At 33.9% G+C, this 20,344-nt stretch overlaps 1 protein-coding gene across 1 annotated transcript in view; it reads left to right on the top strand.

The window, feature by feature from the left end:
* The window catches only part of LOC107561592 (lysine-specific demethylase 4B-like), a 51,636-nt gene that overhangs the window by 14,027 nt on the left and 17,265 nt on the right, over nt 1-20,344 (top strand). The window contains exons 6-12 of the mRNA XM_016246064.1: nt 2,996-3,045; nt 5,942-6,045; nt 13,284-13,421; nt 16,821-17,017; nt 18,895-19,124; nt 19,257-19,435; nt 19,520-19,643. Coding sequence (XP_016101550.1) covers nt 2,996-3,045; nt 5,942-6,045; nt 13,284-13,421; nt 16,821-17,017; nt 18,895-19,124; nt 19,257-19,435; nt 19,520-19,643 — 1,022 coding nt within the window. The remainder of the gene's footprint in view (nt 1-2,995; nt 3,046-5,941; nt 6,046-13,283; nt 13,422-16,820; nt 17,018-18,894; nt 19,125-19,256; nt 19,436-19,519; nt 19,644-20,344) is intronic.

The raw sequence follows: 20,344 nt of genomic DNA on the forward strand, positions 1-20,344 counted from the left end.
AGAGGGATATTTCATCCATCTGTGTGTCTTTTAATCAAGCTGGAAAGCAGTAGTCAATCAAGGGTGTTTTGTGCCTTGGAATTTTTTTTAAAAAACTGGTCAAAATGTAAAATGAACAACATCGGGGCTTCAAAACATGCGTGAGATGAAAAGCATAATAGGTTGCCTCATGGAAGAAAGGTTTTGTGATTTGAAGTAGGAAGTGTTCGCAGTAAACAGCAGGGATCCCACAAAATGGTAGAGTATTTTCCAGGACTGAAAATCCAAGTTTATTAAGTGAATTATTTTTTTATTCATTCATATTTTTAATGATGCTGAGTGTTAAAATATTATATTTATTGTGAGAGCAATCTATACAAAGTGCACATAAAATGTTAACCAATAGACCAATTTCAGAGTTTGCAAACGGAGCCTATCTGGTGGCAGAAAATTAGAGTTTTAATGTAGCAGTCTATTCAAGCCATGGAATAAAATAATAAAAATTTATTTTTGAGTTTATTTCAAAATTTGGACTTTTTTTCTTGCAATTCCGAGATTATATCTCACAATTCTGGCAAGAAAAATCAACTCGTCATTCTTTCTTTTTAGTTTATAATCCCACACTTATAAAGGTCTTTTTTTCCTCAGAATTGACAAACTCACAATTGTTGACTTGAATAAAGTTATAATGTCCGAATTAGGAGATATAAACTTGCAGAATTGTGAGATAAAATAGGTAAATGCTGTGTGTGTGGTAGCTGTTTGCCTAACCCTCTGTTCAGCCACTGTGAAATTAACTTCATTCGCCTCCAACTCTCCTCACATCAAAGTCATAATTCTCGCCGCCTCCTGAGATCTAGTGTCAGATTCTTAAAGATTGCGGAGTGGCCCAAAGTGGTGCGCACGCTGCCGGAAATAATCGCTGAGAGAGGGAGTGCTGCAGCTGAGAGGATAGCTTGATTCTTATTGCTTGTTTTCTTGTTCTTGTCCTCTTCAAGATGATGACAAATAAAACCTTAACGCTGCCGGTGGCGTCGACGCCGTTTGGCAGGTAGGGGTTTTGTGTTGCCGCCGTGGAATTGGAGAGATATTGCATCTGGGAAGTGAAGTACGGAATTGTTTCATGGGCAGTAAACGAGGTAAATGGGATGCGTCCCTTACATACGCCCAGGCACCTAAGTACCCTTGTATCAAAATCTCAAATGGTGTTTAGTAGGCGCTTTGTGTTCATTTCGTCATTCCGGTGGTACTAGAGGAACCTAAAGAAACTGGAGGCTTTACTCCAAGTGGGCGTTTACAGTCATTCCAAGTCAAGCGCCTCGGATTTACCTTGATTTCTGGTGCCCCAAGTGTGATTTTCATCAATATTTGCCTTCCTCCCCAGACAGTTCCAGATCGAATAAAGCAACTTTTGGTTGCCAGATAGAGTTACTGTCAGCTTGATCTGGTGGGGTTAGTGGGGTGTAAGGATACTCCTGCTAGCAGGAAGCAATCATACCCTAATTACAGCCGCCCATCAGATCCAGCTTTTATCTGCAAGAAAAGGAGAAAAAGAGCCATCTAATTATTATTGATTTGTGGTGGCACCTCAAACGCCAAATTGAATCTACTACCGCCAGTGTCCTTAGAGTTTCATTTCCCACTGGCTCCGTCTTTGGTGTTTCAGAGCAGTTCCCAATACATGCAACAAATGCATGTCATCGTGGGAATTAATTAGCATTCATGTTTGTTGCAGGTGGAGGCCAATTAGTGGCATCCTTCTGTTTTGTAGTGTCCTGTGCCGTTTTAAGACAGTGTATGAAAGTTTTAAGTAGTCTCAAGATCCCTGCATGCGCTTAAATTGTGCTCCAATTTGGTCTTAAATGTTTTTGAATGCAAGAATGAGTACTTTGTGATTGGCCGCTAGTAGATGTAGGTGCCAACACAATGGCACTGTTTCAAAAATATGTGCCAAAACTTTTGAGTCCAGGGTCATTGAATTCAGGAGGAACATTTTATTTCAGACAGTTCAGTTAATTATGAGATTGTGCTACTGCTAATTCCATAATTATATGAATATGGGAAGCACAGGCTGCTAACTAGCAGCTTTCATAGCATCCAAGTTTCCATCTCCATAGATCTTATTTCCATCCTGTACTGGTTTCCGTTTGGTTAGTGCATAGGCAGTTCCCATCCCTCTTTGCCCCCCCCATAATTCTTGTACTTTTTCTCCTATAACTTTTCAGTAAAAGCCACAACACATTGTAAAATAAAACAAATTCTTCTTGTACATCCCATCAGCTGCATACAAACACAACCCTTTAATCTGTCCACTTGGTATTCAGTTGACTTTCAGACGATCCTGCGCTTGTGTAGAGAAAACCACTGCTGTAAAATTGGCCTGTGTTTAACTAGAAAGTGCCACTCGCCCATAAAATCCCCTTTTGCGTCCTGCTGCCAGTAGAGGGCAGTGCGACGCCGCTCAAAACCCTCCTGAAGCCACGTTCCCCCCATTGTGAATGTGTGATTTGGAGCTGGAGCCCAAGGGAGGGTGATGCACCGGATTTACATTTACGTTCGAGGCCTCGGGAGGGTTTCGGCTCTCTGGAAACTTGAGGAAATAATTAGGCTAATACAGACAATGTCAATAACAACGTCAAGCGAATTGAACCTTTAGAAGATATTGTGCTGTTTCCTTCTCCAGCGAAATCATTTCAAATTAAGCAGCACAGCACAATCTGTATTAGCGTTGCGTGCATTTGAGCCGATTAGCTGAAATAAATTGGCTCTCGCGCAGCAATTTTCCAGGCTTTGTCTCGGTGACGTTTGAGTACTTTGTCTTTAAACTAGCGTGTGACTGGTGAATGTGAAATAGGGGTGAAATGTTCTGTGTGTTTTATGATTTCGAGGGCTGTGTGATGATCAGACAGCGATTCTCACAGAGGCGTCTCGCTGCGCGTCCCTCCAGTGTTTTTCCCTCTCGTCTTTTTCCGTTGATCCTGTTAATTGATCTCGGTTTTTTTCCTCCTCACCACAGGTATGCCATTCCTCCTGAGCACGGCAAGAGGTTGGAGCGGCTGGCACAAGGTAAGACCTCACATCCGTTCGTTAGCGTGTCTCCATGCAGAAATGGAGCGTGGTAGGTTAGGCGATCAAAACAGAGGTCATTTACATATAAAAGCCTTAAAGTAAAAGGAGTGAAAACAGAAATGTTGGAAACCTGTTCTCGTTTTGTTCCAAAGTTTTTTTTCTTTTTCTTTGGTGCAACACACACACACACGTGAATTTAAAAAAGAAATGAACGGATAAAATGTAAAAAATATATAAATTCTATAAATAATAGTTTTAATATTTTATATAAACAATAAAACTAAAACAATACCTATAATATATAAATAAATAAATATATGTATTATTATAGTATTATGCACTGTTATGATATTGTGTATTAACAGTACATAATATATACAAACAAAAATACCTATAATATATAAATAAATAAATATATGTATTATTATAGTGTTATGCACTGTTATGATATTGTGTATTAACAGTACATAATATATACAAACAAAACTCTATCTATCTATCTATCTATCTATCTATCTCTCTGTCTATCTGTCTATCTGTCTGTCTGTCTGTCTGTCTGTCTGTCTGTCTGTTTGTCTGTTATATAATAATTTCCTATGTATTTATTTATATAAAATAAAAATATGTAGATATCTTTATAAATCTCTTTCTGTGTATATATATATATATATATAATGCATACACACACACATATTTTAGTTTTTATAGTTTACTATACTAATTTTATAGTTTATTTATTGTCTATATATGTTTATATTAGTTTGATATATTTTGATGTGTATTATTTTTATTGATATGTATATAATTTATGCATTTATAGAAATTAAATTTTATTACTTTAATGTATTTTTGGAACGTTGTAGCGTCTTACTTTTTTTTTTTTTATATAGATATAAGCCCTTTTGGTGAAAAATGACTAAAAAGCACCATAACAGTAGTGCATATGAGCCGCACGCTGTATTTCACGTCTTTTGAAATCATACGATAAATTTGTGTGAGGAAAATCCTGCGAAGTTTCTCAGTTTATGTTTTACTGGAGGAAGAAGGTCATACAGGTTCGAGAATAAATAATGGCAGAAGTTCATTGTCGGATGAACGATTCCGGGCTGAGACAGGAAAAATCCTGTACCGCGGGTCTTTTCCTGCCCCAAATTACGCAGACAAAACATCGCCGTAATCCTGAATGAGGTGCGAGACGGTGCTGGCAGAAAATCCTCTCCGCACCTCCCGAAAGTTGTCTAGGAAAGCCCAGGCGTCTGCCGGTGGTTGTGTGGATTATGAGATGTGAAGATGTTTGTGCGTCTCTGAGATCTGAGGCTGCTATACTTCAAAACGCTACCATAACCCACATACACAAACTCCTGTCCCACTTAAACAAACACCCCGCTTTAAACGAGCACTCGACACGACGCCGGGCTTTCAGTGATCAGCGCTGAGACGTCACAGACGTATATACAAACACCAACAGCGGTTTAACGCCACAACTCGTCTTTTTGCGCCCTCGTTTGGACGTTTTTTGTTGTTGTTGTTTGTTTTTTTATCCTTTGATTGATGATTAATGTTGTATTTTACTGTCATCAAGCTTTAATGCACTTCATTTTTGTAATTCTGAAATAAGACTTTTATTGATATATATATAGGGCTATATATAGATATTTTATATATGAAAATTTTCGGGTCATCTCTTTAGGAGTCTGCGAGATTCATATTTTAAAGTATTTTTTATTAAATAAAAAAATAAAATAAATAAAATATTTTTTATTGAATTAAGTATTGATTTTTGATTTAAATACTTAAATATATATAATTATTTTTTGGAACGCTACATTTAAATTAAAGTTATGGATGAATCACGATTGTATTATATTTGTTTATAAAAATTCAAAATGTGTTAGTATTGAACAATATTGTTTATTCTGTTCTTTATAATTATAAATTCATTTTTTAAATATTCATATTCATGTTTATTTTTAATATGTATTTTAATATTTTAACATTATATTTTATAATTATTCTTAACTTTGTTCTTATTTATTTTTTATTGCATTATTATTTATAGTAAATGATTTTATAAATATTTTTTGAAAAAAATTAAGAGTGCTTGCATAATGTATATTTGTATAAAAAGTACATATTTTATCTATTTTGAATATATTGTTTCATTCTTCATAGATATACATTCAATATGATTTTTAAATATTCAGATTTATATTTGTAAATATGCATTTTATTTATATAAAATATTTTAACATATTTTATAAATATTTTTAACAATATTGTTTAATTTAAAATGTTAACACTATTTCATACAAATTTATACTTTTTATACATGTATTTTAACTATGTATATAAAATATTTTAACATTTTATAAATATCCTTAATTTTATTCTTTTATGTTTGAACACTTGAAGTGAGTTGTGAACAATTGATGAATCCTGATTTCTGGGTGAAACACAAGCACACGCTGTTACCGAAGGAGAACCTCTGCATTGAACTCAAACAGTCCTGAAGAGAGTCAGAGAAGCGGCCGAGACGTGAATCGTGGCGAACTGCGCTAAAGCTTTCTGTTATGAGAGGCCTGATGCCATTAATGGTTTATGCAAAACTCCTGTATATCCGTGCATAAAAATATGAATTCACACTCCATCGCGTCAGTCGCCTGGTTTTAACCATCGCCACGTCCTTTTCATCTGTTAAATCTGCGTTAAAAGAAGAAACAAAGGCAGACTGATGATATATTACATAATTACATAATATACTCTAATAATGTATATCTATCTATATCTATATATCTATAATATCCTCTAAAGATCTTCAGTCTGTTTATTTCAGGGCTTCATCCGTTGGCATCATCTTACTCTCGCTCTTTTTGCTGTTTGTGGCTTTCTGCAGGTTTTTTCCCAGGAAGTTCTCAGGGCTGCGACGCGTTTCTCCGTCACAAGATGACCCTCCTTTCTCCATCCATCCTGAAGAAATACAGCATCCCCTTTGACAGAGTGAGTTGTTCACACATTATAATTTATTATGTATTTATTATTTTTAAATAAAACAAAATATTACTGATATAACATTTAATTTACAATTTGTTGTTATATTAATTTAATTATAATTTATTATGCAGATTATCACATAACATGAAACCAGTTAAACAAAGATTTTAATTTTTATTTATTTTTTAAAAAATTTGTGTTAATTTTGTCAATTGTGAACCTCTATGATTAACATTTGGATAAAATAATTTGCTGCTTCTCCTTTTCGGAGGCTACGTCCTCCAGAGGTCGCATTTGAAGGCTGCATACGTCATTGGGGCAGACTCATTTAAGAAAAGTAACCGTAAAATTGCAAAGTAAAAAAGAAATTACAGTATTTTACATCTCACAAGGAATAAATATGTAAAATATTTATTCCAGTAAAATATGGAGTGCCACAAGGATCTGTCCTAGGCCCTCTGCTATTTTCGATATACATGTTGCCCCTTGGTAATATTATTAGAAAATACAGGATTAGTTTCCACTGTTATGCTGATGATACTGAACTATATATCTCAACAAACTGTCAACAAAAATATCAACAAAAAACTGTACACAGAATCTCTTGGATTACAATTTGCAACTAGACGGATGTACTGTTACTTCCTCTACAGTCAAAAATCTGGGTGTTATATTAGACAGCAACTTGTCTTTTGAAAATCATATTTCCCATGTTACAAAAACAGCATTCTTCCATCTTAGAAACACTGCCAAGCTACGAAACATGTTACCTGTTTCTGATGCAGAAAAGCTAGTTCATGCATTCATGACCTCTAGACTGGACTATTGTAATGCACTGCTAGGTGATTGTCCTGAATCTTCAATAAACAAGGAATAACAGTCCATTTTATTACTGTTACTTTTCTTAAATAAGACATCCTTGGTGACGTATGCAGACTTCAAATGCGACCTCCGGAGGACGCAGCCTCTGAAATGAGACGCAGCTATTGTCAATTTATAAAATTTTTACCAACTCTTAAATAATAATAATAAGAATTTTTAACTATTATTCATAGTCTCTCATAGTTTAGTAATAACTCTAATTAACTAATACATTTAAAAAATTTTTTTACAAATACCAGTTTATATATAATAATTTTTTTCCTGCAGAAACATCATGCGATCTTCATGTCTTAGAGTTTGATTCAGTAATGATCTAAATATAGTCCAGTTTATATAAGTCGGTATGTGTGTTTCGATGTTGCCATAGTAATGGTATCTGATGGGACTTATAGAGATCAGCGCATCCATAGCAGCCCAACTGTGCAATTTATATAGACTGAGACGCAAAGAGCAAATCTATAAAAGCCCTAAAAGATCAGCATAAGATCAGGTGGGCTATCTGAGAGGATCAGATATCATTTACATCTGTCTGATTTAATTATATCAGCGAGCTGATGATTTATCAACAATTTACATAAATTCAATCTATTCATTTGTAATCACTAAGGCACGTAGCTTTACGTTTTTTAATGTTAACATTTAACAAATTATGTTTTTTTGCGTGCAAAGTAGGGCTGTCAAAATGGCTGAAAAACTAAATTCGAATTTTGTACTTAAAAATGATAAAAATTCGAATTATATTCAAATTTAAAATGCACAATTTTAGTTAGGGTGAAGAAAAGCTTTTGGCTTCTCTTCTGAGGCCACAATACTACTAATGCACGTTTATTCAAAGCATAAGATAACATGAATGTTTAAAATAATGTTTATAAACCAGTTATATTGCTTAAACAACTATAAACTAAACAGCATCATGTATGTATGCATAGTTTAATACAAAGGGCCGAAAGCCAATCACACAGTACATTTTTCATTTAAAAACATGAGTTGCAGTGGGATGGGGAAAAACCCGCCATAAAGTCTTGAGATATGTTTTTTTCAAAGTTAAACTTGCATTAATTTTACTTGGCTTTCTAAACATGTGGCTCCTTTGTGCGAGATGCGAGTGCAACGGTGATAGATGTCCCTCTAGAAAAAGTGCGAAATATGTGTTCTGTGTGAACGGCTTGGTTTCAGTTTTGATATAAACAAGATCTTCTCCGCATTAATGTTATCTTTTTCCACAATATTTTTAATGAACAACGTAGCAGCACCGCATTTAGTGGCTTCAACTGGATAGGCTAACAAAAACATTATAATGCAACGTCACTTACATCGTCATCGCATCTCGTGCACTGCCTGACGCACACCTAAAATTCGAATGCAGCGTTTTTGCATTCGAATGTGGATTTTTATTTTAAATTCGACGAATATTCTAAATTCACTTTTTTTTGACAGCCCTAGTGCAAACTATCTAAATTTTGTGAACAAAGATTTCAGAATGGTCTAGCTTGACCCGATAATATCCCAGTTTTGTATCCGACTCTGCTACATTTGCTAATGCTGAAGCGCTAATGCAAATTCATCAAAATGAATGCGACAATTTTCAATTCAAGAACTACTTATACAAACATTTTTCTTCTCATGTTTCATTAATACACCAGTAAAAGAAGCAAATAAAACTAATTTATTAATTTGTTTCATGCTATTATGTGATAATTTGCATAATACATTTCAATTATTTTAAAAATGTGATGATTAGGGATGTAACGGTATGAAAAATTCTTATCACAATTATAGTGTCCAAAACTAACGAACTAAAGTGCAATTATCGGTTAAGTTACGTTATTAGTATTATTACGGTATTGTTAAAATGTGCTGGAAATGTTCAAAAAGTACTGACACACAAATCCCTTCACCAAATTTTCAACAAATAAAATGACTTTTTGTTTGCATAATCACTGAAACAATAACATTACCAATGATGTCCGGATTTTAAATGACAACATGACTGAATACAGTTTATCTAATAGCATGTACGAAATGTTCAAATAAAGCTTTGAAAACGTTTCATTAAAAGGTAAACCTCACATTTCAGACTTTAAATAAAGAAAAGAGTTAAGTCAAAATGATAAGTGATTAATAAACGAGTATATGTTTTTTTTATCTGCTCCATAAATATTTCTAGATAACTTAATCTGAATTGTTTAAATGTGTAGAATCCACATAAGCTTGTTTTTCATCAACTGGTCAAAATTTACCTTTCTAACAGCGCATGCTTTTTCGTGAACATAGTTTGCATAAAATGCATCTTAGATAGCTAAGCTTAGTTACTTAGCTATTTCACTGAAGACACGTTTTGCATGCTAATGCTAATGTAGGTCGCAGTGCTAATGTCGCAGGCCGCCTGCAGGCAGAAATTGTAGCGTTAGCACTTAGCTTCGCATTCAAAGATGACGAGGGTGGTAAACTACACACATTATTGTATGTGTATTTGCACAACAAACGCGCTTTATATGCAACCACGGAACCCTGCTAGCCTGCTTTTTCGTGAACATAGTTTTTCTTAAAGAAAATGCATCTTAGATAGCTAAGCTTAGTCACTTAGTTATTTCACACAGTTGTGGGAGTCTCTGAAGACACGTTTTGCATGCTAATGCTAATGTAGGCCGCAGTGCTAGTGTCGCAGACCGCCTGCAGGCAGAAATTGTAGCGTTAGCGCTTAGCTTCGCATTCAAAGATGACGAGGGTGGTAAACTACACGCATAATTCTATGTGTATTTGCACAACAAACGTGCTTTATATGCCAACCACGGACCCCTGCTAGCGTCCGCGCCACGGATTACATTTCAATTTACTCCGCTGCCCGTTTCCGTTCGGGGCAAATTAGTCTTTTCCACAGATAATTCCCATTGTTAGGAGCCCGAGACCCTCGCGGCGAGATTAAACCGGGAATAAATCTCTGTAATGAGGCTAGATAAAGTTCAGCGCCGCTATACGTTACACTCAACCCTTGCAATCCTGATTTTGGCATCCGCCGCTCCTCCATGCGACGGATGTTATTGTCACTTTTGAGTCGATGTGACACTCGGTGGAGCTGGAGTGAGATGAAACGGAGAGGGAGACGCTGAAGTGTTGATCTCAGCAGGTTTCTTGTCTGTCTGTCTCTCTCCGTGTGTCTGGGGACGTTATTAGAGCTTCAGCTCAAACTCCTGCTAGCGAACAATCGGCGAGAGTGTGAGGAGAAACCCAGGAATCATGCATTAAATCTCATCCGCTCCGCCATTATAGTGACAGTTAAGACCGTACAAAACATAATACTAGACTTAATACCAATCTATAGGATGTTTCTTGGATGCTATACTTTGAAGTACCTTAAAGTAATGTCAACATGAAATCAAAATGCACTGTTTTCTTGTTGAACAACACTCTAAAATACACTCATTATGGAAGTAAAATCGGTTGTAAATTATTTCATGTTGATTTTAAGGGATTTCAAAGTTTGTTTTTTTTGCGGGTCAGATTTTTGAGACTTTAAAGTCCTGTTTTTGTATATAAAATAAATATATTAATATTCGTTTAGGTTTAGATTTTATTTTAAATTAATGCTTTTTATTATTTATTTGAAATGTCTTTATTTTTTTATTTACAATACATTAATGCAAAATTCAATCAAAAGTCATTTTGTACATTGAATTATTTATTTATATTTTTATTTAAATATATACAATATATTTATATAATATCAGATTTTATTGTACTGCAAATATACAAAATTACACTAAATTCCTCTGAATGTATTTTTTATTAAAATTCTATTTTTTACAATCAGATTTTTTTGTAATGCAAATGTACACCATAATACCTGACTTTATTTATTTATTTTTTAATTTTATTACTTTACTTTTTTCCTTCAATTCAGTTCAAATGAAAATTTGTTTTTTTTCATTATGGAACTAAAATTGGAATATGGAAATTCAAATGCGTTATTAACTACTTATTAAATAGTTTCTACATATAATATTTTCGCAATCAGATTTTTTATTGTAATGCAAATGTACACCATGATACCTCATGTAATTTAAAAAAAATGAAAATTACATTTTATTTTAAAAGTTAATTTTATTAATTAGTTTGCTTTTTCCATTTTTGTCATATTATTTTTTTATTATACTTTTTCATGTTATTTTTGGTGCTTATTCACACGTTGACATTTTTTTCTTTTGTTTGTTCATTGTAATTATTTATTTTAAATATTTTTACTTTAATGTTTTATTATTTTTATATTGCATTTTAAATGTATTTATTTAATTTTTATTTTTTGATTTTAAAATATTTATTTATTTATTAATTTATGTTTGTCTGAGCTGTTATCGACACTCTATAACTCAATATCGCGTTCTCTACAGGTGTGGAATTAATCTAATTTCGTTAAATGTACAAACGCCGAGGACTAATTCTACAGAAACACCAGACACGTAGCAGTGAAATATGACTCGAAACCGCATTAATGAATCTGACTTTCTTTCTAATGGACGTCAGCGTGATGCTGAAGCGTGACTCCACCGATCGCAAAGCTAGAAAACGACGGAGTGAAATGAAAATATTCATTAGCTAAGGCTGGCTAACTCTCCGCCATGCTCCGCGCCTCCACCTTAATTGCGCTCGTAGCGTCTGGAAATGTCTTTCCAGCGTTTCGTTTGGCCGGCGGCGGCCGAGGTCTAAAGGAGACGATGAATGGAGGGAGAAAACGAGAGGAGAGGTGGAAGATTTCTCACAGCAAATTTATTTTCCCATCAGCCGCTAATGGCTACGGATATTAGCGCTGGAAGCCGGCGTGTTTCTCGGTCTCGGCTGATTTTCCCGCGACGGCCTTTTCTCCCTCTGAAGTGTCGTTTGCAGCTTAATTCAACAGTTATTGGCTCTTTCATCAAAGTACAGTTCACTGAGTCCTTTAAATGTTGCCTTCGCCCAGAAGACTGTGGAGCTGGATGAAATTAATAATATGTAGGGTAGCGGAGCAATAGCAGGGAAAAAATTAAGCGTCCAGTGCTTCCATCTTCAGAGACACGTGCGTCTCGTGAGGATGAGCCGAGGGCTTCATGATTATTAGCACACGTGCAGAATTCACAAGAAAGTGCTGCAGATATTGACAGTCAAACTCGTTATTCTCAAAGACACTTGTGTTTTTATTTATATATATATATATATATATATATATATATATATATATAAAATTTGCAATCGGTTTTTTTTTCTAATGTGAGTTTACACCATAATACCTGACTATTTATGTAAATTAATTAAAGTTTATTAATTTATTTGTATTATATTTGTATGCATTTGTTCCTTAATTTGTTCATAATTTTTCATTAATTCCTTCATTTTGTTCTTTCACATTCATAATTCTCTCTTGCTTTTGTTTATTTTTTTATTTAGTATTTTTTAATTATCCATGCATTAATTTTTAAATTACACATAATAAAACTATTCTTTTTTTTGTTCATTTGTCATTTTTCTTTAATTTGATTAGTTTTTTCTTTTACAATCATAATTCTTTGTCATGTTTTTTTATTTTTTATTTAATTTACTTAATTTTTAATTCTTTATCTATTAATTAAAACTTCAAACAATAGAAGTAACAAAAGAAATAGGTTGTTTCATTCCTTTTTGTTTATTATTAATCCTTTATCTCGTTTTTTGTGTATGTATTATTTTATCTATTTTTCGCGATTAAAATTGCACATTTTTTACAGTTAACACCTCACTTTTTAATGAAATTAAACTTAACTTAAAAGTTAATTTCATTATTTTAGTTGACATTTTAGTTGTTAAATTATAATAATTAAAGGAGTTTGTTCCTTTAAGGAGTCAATTTAATTTAAAAGTATCAATTTGTATTTCATTTGACTTTTTATTTTTAAGTATTCATCAAATATATAGCTAATAAAAGTAGTAAGTTGTTTTGTTTCTTTTTTGTTTATCAATTTGTTCACGTACTTTCTTTAATTTTTAATTGTTCTTTCAATTGTGTACCTTGTATAATTTATTCAGAGATCGCCATGAAAATAACCTTGATGCTGGCATGCCGTTAAAAAGTGAATAAATAAATAAATAAATTCATTGTTTTTTTTCTCTGTCTTTTACGTTTTAGCGTATGTAATTTTAGCAATTTTTTTCCGCTATAAAACGCTGTACTCTTTACAGTTCTGCAACATTGGCATAAGAATCTAAATCTCCCTCTTACGTATTTTATTGAATTAATTTTGTACAACTAACAAGATTTTACACCATAATCGGCACAGATGACGTAAAGCGATGGCGTAGGTTTTGCGCAGTGGCCTCGTTGTGATGATTTTGCCGCTGTTTTGTTTCTGTGGTAGATCACGCAGGAGGAGGGCGAGTTCATGATCACGTTCCCGTACGGATATCACGCCGGATTCAACCACGGCTTCAACTGCGCCGAGTCCACGAACTTCGCAACCCTGCGCTGGATCGACTACGGCAAGATGGCCACACAGGTGAGCGCGAGTTTAGCTCGACAGACGACAGACCCAGCGGTTCACTGCATTCGTTCTTGTGTTTTGTTCTTTTGTGCTTTCGTTAGTTATTTCACATGCTTTCATTGATTCTTGCTGCTTTGCGCCTGATTCATTTGCTCGTTCATTCATCCTTTCATTTGCTCTCATTTGCTGCTTTTGTTTGCTCGTTCACATCCCTTCACATTTTTTCCTTTCTTATGGGTACATTTTTATTTGTTTTTCTTTTCATTTTCCCTTTTCATTTGTTACTCTTTTTGCTTGTCATTTTCGTTCTTTATTTTTGTTTGTGCTTTCTTTTCATTTTCTTTTTGTTTGTTCTTTCTTTTTGTTTGTCCTTTTCATTTCTTTTTTCTTTCTGTTTGTCTTTCATTTGTTCTTTCTTTTCATTTTTCTTTTTGTTTGTGCTTTTTCTTGTTTGTTTGTTTCTTTTCATTTGTCCTTTTTGTTCTTTCTTTTGATTTTTGTTTCTTTCTTTTTGTTTCTTTCCTTTCATTTGTTCTTTGTTCTTTGATCTTTTCTTTTTGTTTGTTCTTTCTTTCTATTTGTCCTTTTCATTGTTTTTTGTTTGTTTGTCCTTTTTGTTGTTTGTTTTTATTTTCTTTTGCCCTTTTCGTTTATTCTTTTTGCTTGTCATTTTCGTTTGTTCTTTATTTTTGTTTGTCCTTTCTTTTCATTTTCTTTTTGTTTGTTCTTTTCATGATCTTTCTTTGTTGTTTCTTTTTGATTGTTTTTGTTTGTCCTTTTCATTACTTTTTTCTTTCTGTTTGTCTTTCATTTGTTCTTTCTTTTCATTTTTCTTTTTGTTTGTGCTTTCTTGTTTGTTTGTTTCTTTTCATTTGTCCTTTTTGTTCTTTCTTTTTCTTTTTCTTTTTGTTTCTTCTTTTTGTTTATTGCCTTTCATTTGTTCTTTTATTTATATTTGTCCTTTTCATTGTTTTTGTTTGTCCTTTTTGTTCTTTTGTTATTTTTTTGTTTGTCCTTTTCGTTTGTTCTTTTTTATTCTTTCTATTTATTGTTTCTTTTTGATTGTTCTTTTTCTCTCTTTTTGTTTGTCCTTGTTTGTTTGTTCTTTTTGTGCGTCCTTTTCATTACTTTTTTCTTTTTGTTTGTCGTTTTCATCCGTTCTTTTTCGTTTTGATTGTTCCTTTCATTTCCTTTGTTTTTTTTTGTTCTTTTTCTGTTCTTCTTTTCTTGTTAGCTTTATTTTGTTTGTCCTTCTCTCTCTCGTGATCTGCATGTATTGTAATGATTAGCGATGTGCTGAATGTGGGGTCACAGATGCGCGGCTAATTCAGGCTCATGAGCGGATCTTGTGTTTGAATCTCTCTCGCGTCGCTCTCAGTCCCACTCTTTATTTCCGTTCCTCTTCTACAGGCATCTGACGGAGCACCTCGTTAGTCAGAGATCTGGAAACCTGCACATTCATGACAAAACACTGATTTCTGTCCTGTTAAAGAATCTTTTATGTGCAACACAGCAAAGGGTCTGAATACTTAGGACCATGTGATATTTCAGTTTTTCTTTTTTAATAAATTTGCAAAAATGTCAACAATTCTGTGTTTTTCTGTCAATATGGGGTGCTGTGTGTACATTAATGAGGGGAAAAAAAAAACTTAAATGATTTTAGCAAATGGCTGCAATATAACAAAGAGTGAAAAATTTAAGGGGGTCTGAATACTTTCCGTACCCACTGTATGTATATTTATAAATATATGCTTTTTATATGCTTTTTTCCAGTTTTATTTTTCATTGTTGCATAATCACAATACATACTTTTTATTTTTTAAACAGATTTTGAAACACACACACACACACACACACACACACACACACACACACACACACACACACATGTATCTGCCTATTGTCACAAATTTTTGCTAAAGAAATGTAGAAGTGTTTTGGAAACAGCTGAGTCTCAGTTACGCTCCTGAAAAATGTTCACAGCATGATTGTTCTTTTAGTTTTGGTTGGTTCCTCTCCTCAGCACCGCTTGTTTTCCAGGTGGAGTCGGATCCTTCCAGTCGGGCTGGAATTGCATTTCTGAGCATAATATGGCAAGCCCTGGAGTTACTCTGTGAGACATTGACATTTCAGAGTGAAGAATAGCAGTTGTTGCCATTATTATGCCCACACACACACACACAGGGTTTGCCGTGTTTGTCTTCACTTCAGCTGCAGAATGTTTCTGGTAATTGAACAGCAGCTCCGGCGCGGCACAGGAAATAACGGCTCGATGTAATACAGCCAACTGCAGCTCGCAAGAAAATGACTTTCATTTCCATCCGTCTCTCTCTCTCTCTGTTGACTGAGAGATGTTGATTTGTGCGTTTTTCACTTCGGTCCACGCCGCGCAATCTCTGCGATTAAAAGCGTGTTTTTTCCCTTCCAGTCGTCGGCGCTGATGATTTAATAATCTCACGTCTGCGCACCTGCATGAAGACTTATTTCATCTAATCATCACGTCTCGTCTCCATCGCCTTCCTTTTCCTTTCAATCGTTGTTTCAGACACGACTCCCATGATGCAGTTCATTTGATTCTCATCTGTTATACAGTTTCATCTTTTTGAACCCCAATATTTTGTAGTTTTTAAGGTCCTTTTTTTGTGAATTTGCATATATATTATAAAAACACATAATATTTTGTTGTCATTGAAATATTCTACTTCAAATTTACTTTAAAGCAGCTCCTAGCAAATTGATTTAAACGTACTTATGTATTTAAATAATCTACATTGAATTTTATTTAATTTAAATATTTGTATTAATGTGTAGTATTCTTTTTTAATGTATTTTATTTTAATTTAGATTACCTTGTATTATTCTTTTAATTTAAATATATTAATTTATATATTTGTGTGTTAGATATATTTATTTTTAACTTGCGTAGTATTAATTTTTATAGTATTTTATTTTATAATAATGAATGTGTATTAATATTCAATTAATTGTTAATATTTATTCATCATTATTAATACATTAATATTTTAAATATGTAATATTAATAAATATTTAACGCATTTTAAATTATATTACTCTAGATTGTTCTTTTAATCTCAAAACTGAAGGCCAAAAAGAAAAATGCGTGCAAAAGTGTATGTTTAACCTGAATAATATAATGCAATATAAATTAAAATAAATACATAAAAAAATATATACTATACAATAATACAAAGAAATAAATAAATACACATTTTTTTGTGCTGATTAGCCCCGCCCTCCCTGGAATCTCATTGGTCTACAATATCACTCCACATAGTTGTGCACTAAACTTTAAATTCATTCTGATTGGCCGTCATTGTGTCACATCATATATCATGCAGTCTGAACTGTTTTACAATTGTTGACTTTAAAGTTGTTGGTTCTCGTTTTGTGCAGTGTACGTGCCGTAAGGACATGGTGAAGATCTCCATGGACGTCTTCGTTCGCTGTCTGCAGCCTGACCGCTACGAGCTGTGGAAACAGGGGAAAGACAACACGGTCCTGGACCACCTGAAACCCACGAGCCTCACCAGCTCCAAGCTGGAGCACTGGAGGAATACCAGAGTCACGTACAGAGAGAAGCTCCTGCGCAGGTGCCCACAATTTTCAGTGTTTTATTTTGTTGTGGCAAAAATCTGCTAGTTGGCCTTTATTGTTGATTTTAGAAACTAATTTTCGTCAGTCCCCTGAAAAAAAAAAAGCATGCTTTGTGGAAACTTGTTTTCCTTGTTTTAACATGTCACCACGAAAATTTTCGTAAGTAGTGAGTATACAATGTGCTTTTAATGCAAAACGCAAAACATTGTTAAATTGCTCATAGTATCTTATTGGAATGATAAAAGTAAAAAGTCGAGATTAGCGTGATGAAGGAATGACACGTTACAATGACGTTTATGGTCAGATATAGTAGTGCTGGGCGGTATAACGGTTCATACCGAATACCGGTGTTTATTTTTGTTATGATATTAATTTTTAAAATACCGCAATGTGTATGTCGCTTAAACAACGTTCGGAACGACACTGTTTGAAAGGGGTCCCTTTTCACTGTTGCACTGCGGTGAGGGAACAGCTGTATGTGTTACTAAGCGTGAAAGTTCAGAAACTGAAGCTGTCGGTATAATTTTGAAAAATACCTTGATATAAATTTTTGGTCATACCTCCCAGCACTAAGATATAGTAATAGTACAGCTATTGTAATACAGAAAAAAATTTAATTTATGGTATTTTTTTTGTTACTGGTCAAAAAATGTTTCGTTTTAACAATGTCTCTGCGAAAATTTGCCATGGATGTGAAATTATTTTTATTGTTAGAATTGTAATAAATAGAATTTTATCAAGTCAGAAAACTTGGTTTGAAATAAAAGTTATCCATTTTGTTTGTTCTTCATAGAGCTCACGCAAAGTTGTTTCCGGTGGAAAAACATCATGGTTTCATTTGAATGATTTTAATTCATTTTGAATCGTAACAAATAAAAACTATCAAGAGGGAAACGTTTGGGTTGAAATAAAAGTTCATTATTCATTGTGTTGTTTTTTGTTTTTTTTGAAGTGCTTAGGCAAAATTTTTATCAACCTTTACTGTTCGAATTGTAATAAATAAAAAAACTATCAAGCGAAAAGTTTTTGGGTTGAAATAAACGTTTGTTATCCGTTTGTTGCTTTTTTGTAGAGCTTTTACTGTTAGTATCGTAACAAAAAAACTACGAAGCAGGAAACGTTTGGATTGAAATAAAAGTTGATCTATTTGCATTGTTTTTTTTTTATAGCGCTTAGGCAAAGTTTTTATTAACCTTTGACCTTTACTGTTCGTATCACAACAAATAAAAGCTATCAAATGGGATAACATTTGGTTTTAAATAAAAGTTTATCCATTTGCAATGTTCATTGGCATTTCACCTTTAATTTTCGAATCGTAATACATAAATCTATGAAGTGGGAAAATGTTGTGTTTGCGTTGTCGTTGTTTTTTTCGTAGAGCTTAGGCAAAGTTTTTATTGACCTGTTAGCTGAATTGTAAAATTAGCTTGAATTGTAATAAATAAAAAGTATCAAGCAGGAAACATTTTGTTTAAAATAAAGGTTTATCCATTTGCAATGTTTTTTGTAGACCTCTGCAAGGTTTTTAATTGACATTTTGCCTTTAATTTTCGAATCGTAATACTTTTTTAACAAATTTTTATTTTTAATACTAATTTGTGTTTGCGTTGTCGTTGTCTTTTTTTCGTAGAGCTTAGGCAAAGTTTTTATTGACCTGTTACCTAAATTGTAATAAATAAAAAGTATCAAGCAGGAAACGTTTTGTTTAAAATAAAAGTTTATCCATTAGCGTGGTTTTTTGTAGAGCTCCAACAAAGTTTTTATTGACTTTTGACCATTACAGTTCAAATCATAATAAATAAAAACTATGAAGTGGGAAATGTGTGAGTTAAAATAATTTTGTTATCCGTTTGCGTTGTTTTTTTTTCCGTAGAGCTCAGGCGAGGATGAAACAGTTCCGGCGTCTGAAGCTGGAGGAGGTGAAGGTCCTGGCGGAGGAGGGAGTGGAGCTGGATATGAGTGAGTATCTACATAAGGTGGAGGAGCGCGAGCAGCAGCGACGTCAGCAAAGGGACGAGCGCATGGCGCGGGAGGCGCTCCTCACGCTGGAGGCGCTGGAGAGGGAGGAGCAGGAGCAGGCGGAAGCGGCGCTTCGGGAAGAAGGTGAAAGGGAGTGAACTTTTAACATATAGAAACCACCCCACAAACCCTAGCAACCACATAGTAACACGCCTTGTTATTACTGAACGTGTGATGGTTTTTGCTTGCCATTTCTCCATCTTTGTTGTTGTTCAGCCGGTGAAGACGGAAAAACAGATTCCCAGGATCCTCCGCCGGAAAACAGAGAGGAGGAGAAGAAGAAGAAGAAGAAAAAGAAGAAGCCAAAGCATCCCGACGAGCTCTCCTTCCAGCAGGTGTTTGAGCATTTCGCTTCCAGCGACATTGAGAGTAATGGAGCCGCTCCCGGCCTGCAGGTCAGCGCTGTCTCTGATCCCAAAAGGGTTTTTAGGGGATTTTAAACGTTGAGGTAAATTATCGTTAAATGGTTTTGTTCTCAGCCAAGTCCCTTCACGAAGCTGAAGAAGAAAGTTGAGGTAAAGAAGAGTCGAAGACATCCATTCAGCAAGCCGCCCATGCGCTCTCCTCACTCCATAGTCAAACAGGAAGCTTCCAGCGACGAGGGTGAGTACTGCTTTCATGACGTTATTAACGATAAACAGTAAACGCAATATACTTTAAGTATGAAATTTAAATTAATACTTAATATTTGGGCCTCATTCATGAAACTCAAGCAGATTTCTGTGTAATTTGTTCGAAAAACATGATTAATAATCATATATTAATAAATTACATTTCAGTGTAACATTTTATGTAAGATCGGATTTACAAAAGATTTTCATGAATTTGTTTTGCTCATGTTGCGAATTAATTTCATAATGACGTCCTTAAAATGACATTCATAAAGCCATTCTTGCATGCACAGAAACGTTTTTGTTAAATATATTCAAAATAACTTGCAAAATATTATGATTTTAAGGTTATTCATAATATTTTTAAGTTGTTCGTAGAGCGACGTGTTTTTTAAATGTAGTTTGTAATAATGTCCGTAAAATGGAATGTTTGTAAAGTGTTCTTGCATAGTTCATTGAATTTAATGCAGAAATTTGCATTAGAATAGTTTTACGAAAAATGTATGAATTAATTTTGCTCATGTTTCAAATTAAGTTCGTAATGACATTTTTTGTAAATTAGTTTATAAAGCCATTCTTGCATACACTGAAAATAGTTTTTCTAATCGTCAAAAATTACATTTGCAATAACGTACTAAAAGTCTGATGGTGTTCTTACAACTTTGCGTAAAATGTGCATAAATTGAATGCGGC

Source organism: Sinocyclocheilus grahami, unplaced genomic scaffold (assembly GCF_001515645.1).
Source record: "Sinocyclocheilus grahami isolate Dianchi unplaced genomic scaffold, SAMN03320097.WGS_v1.1 scaffold782.1, whole genome shotgun sequence".
Classification (NCBI taxonomy): Eukaryota; Metazoa; Chordata; class Actinopteri; order Cypriniformes; family Cyprinidae; genus Sinocyclocheilus; species Sinocyclocheilus grahami.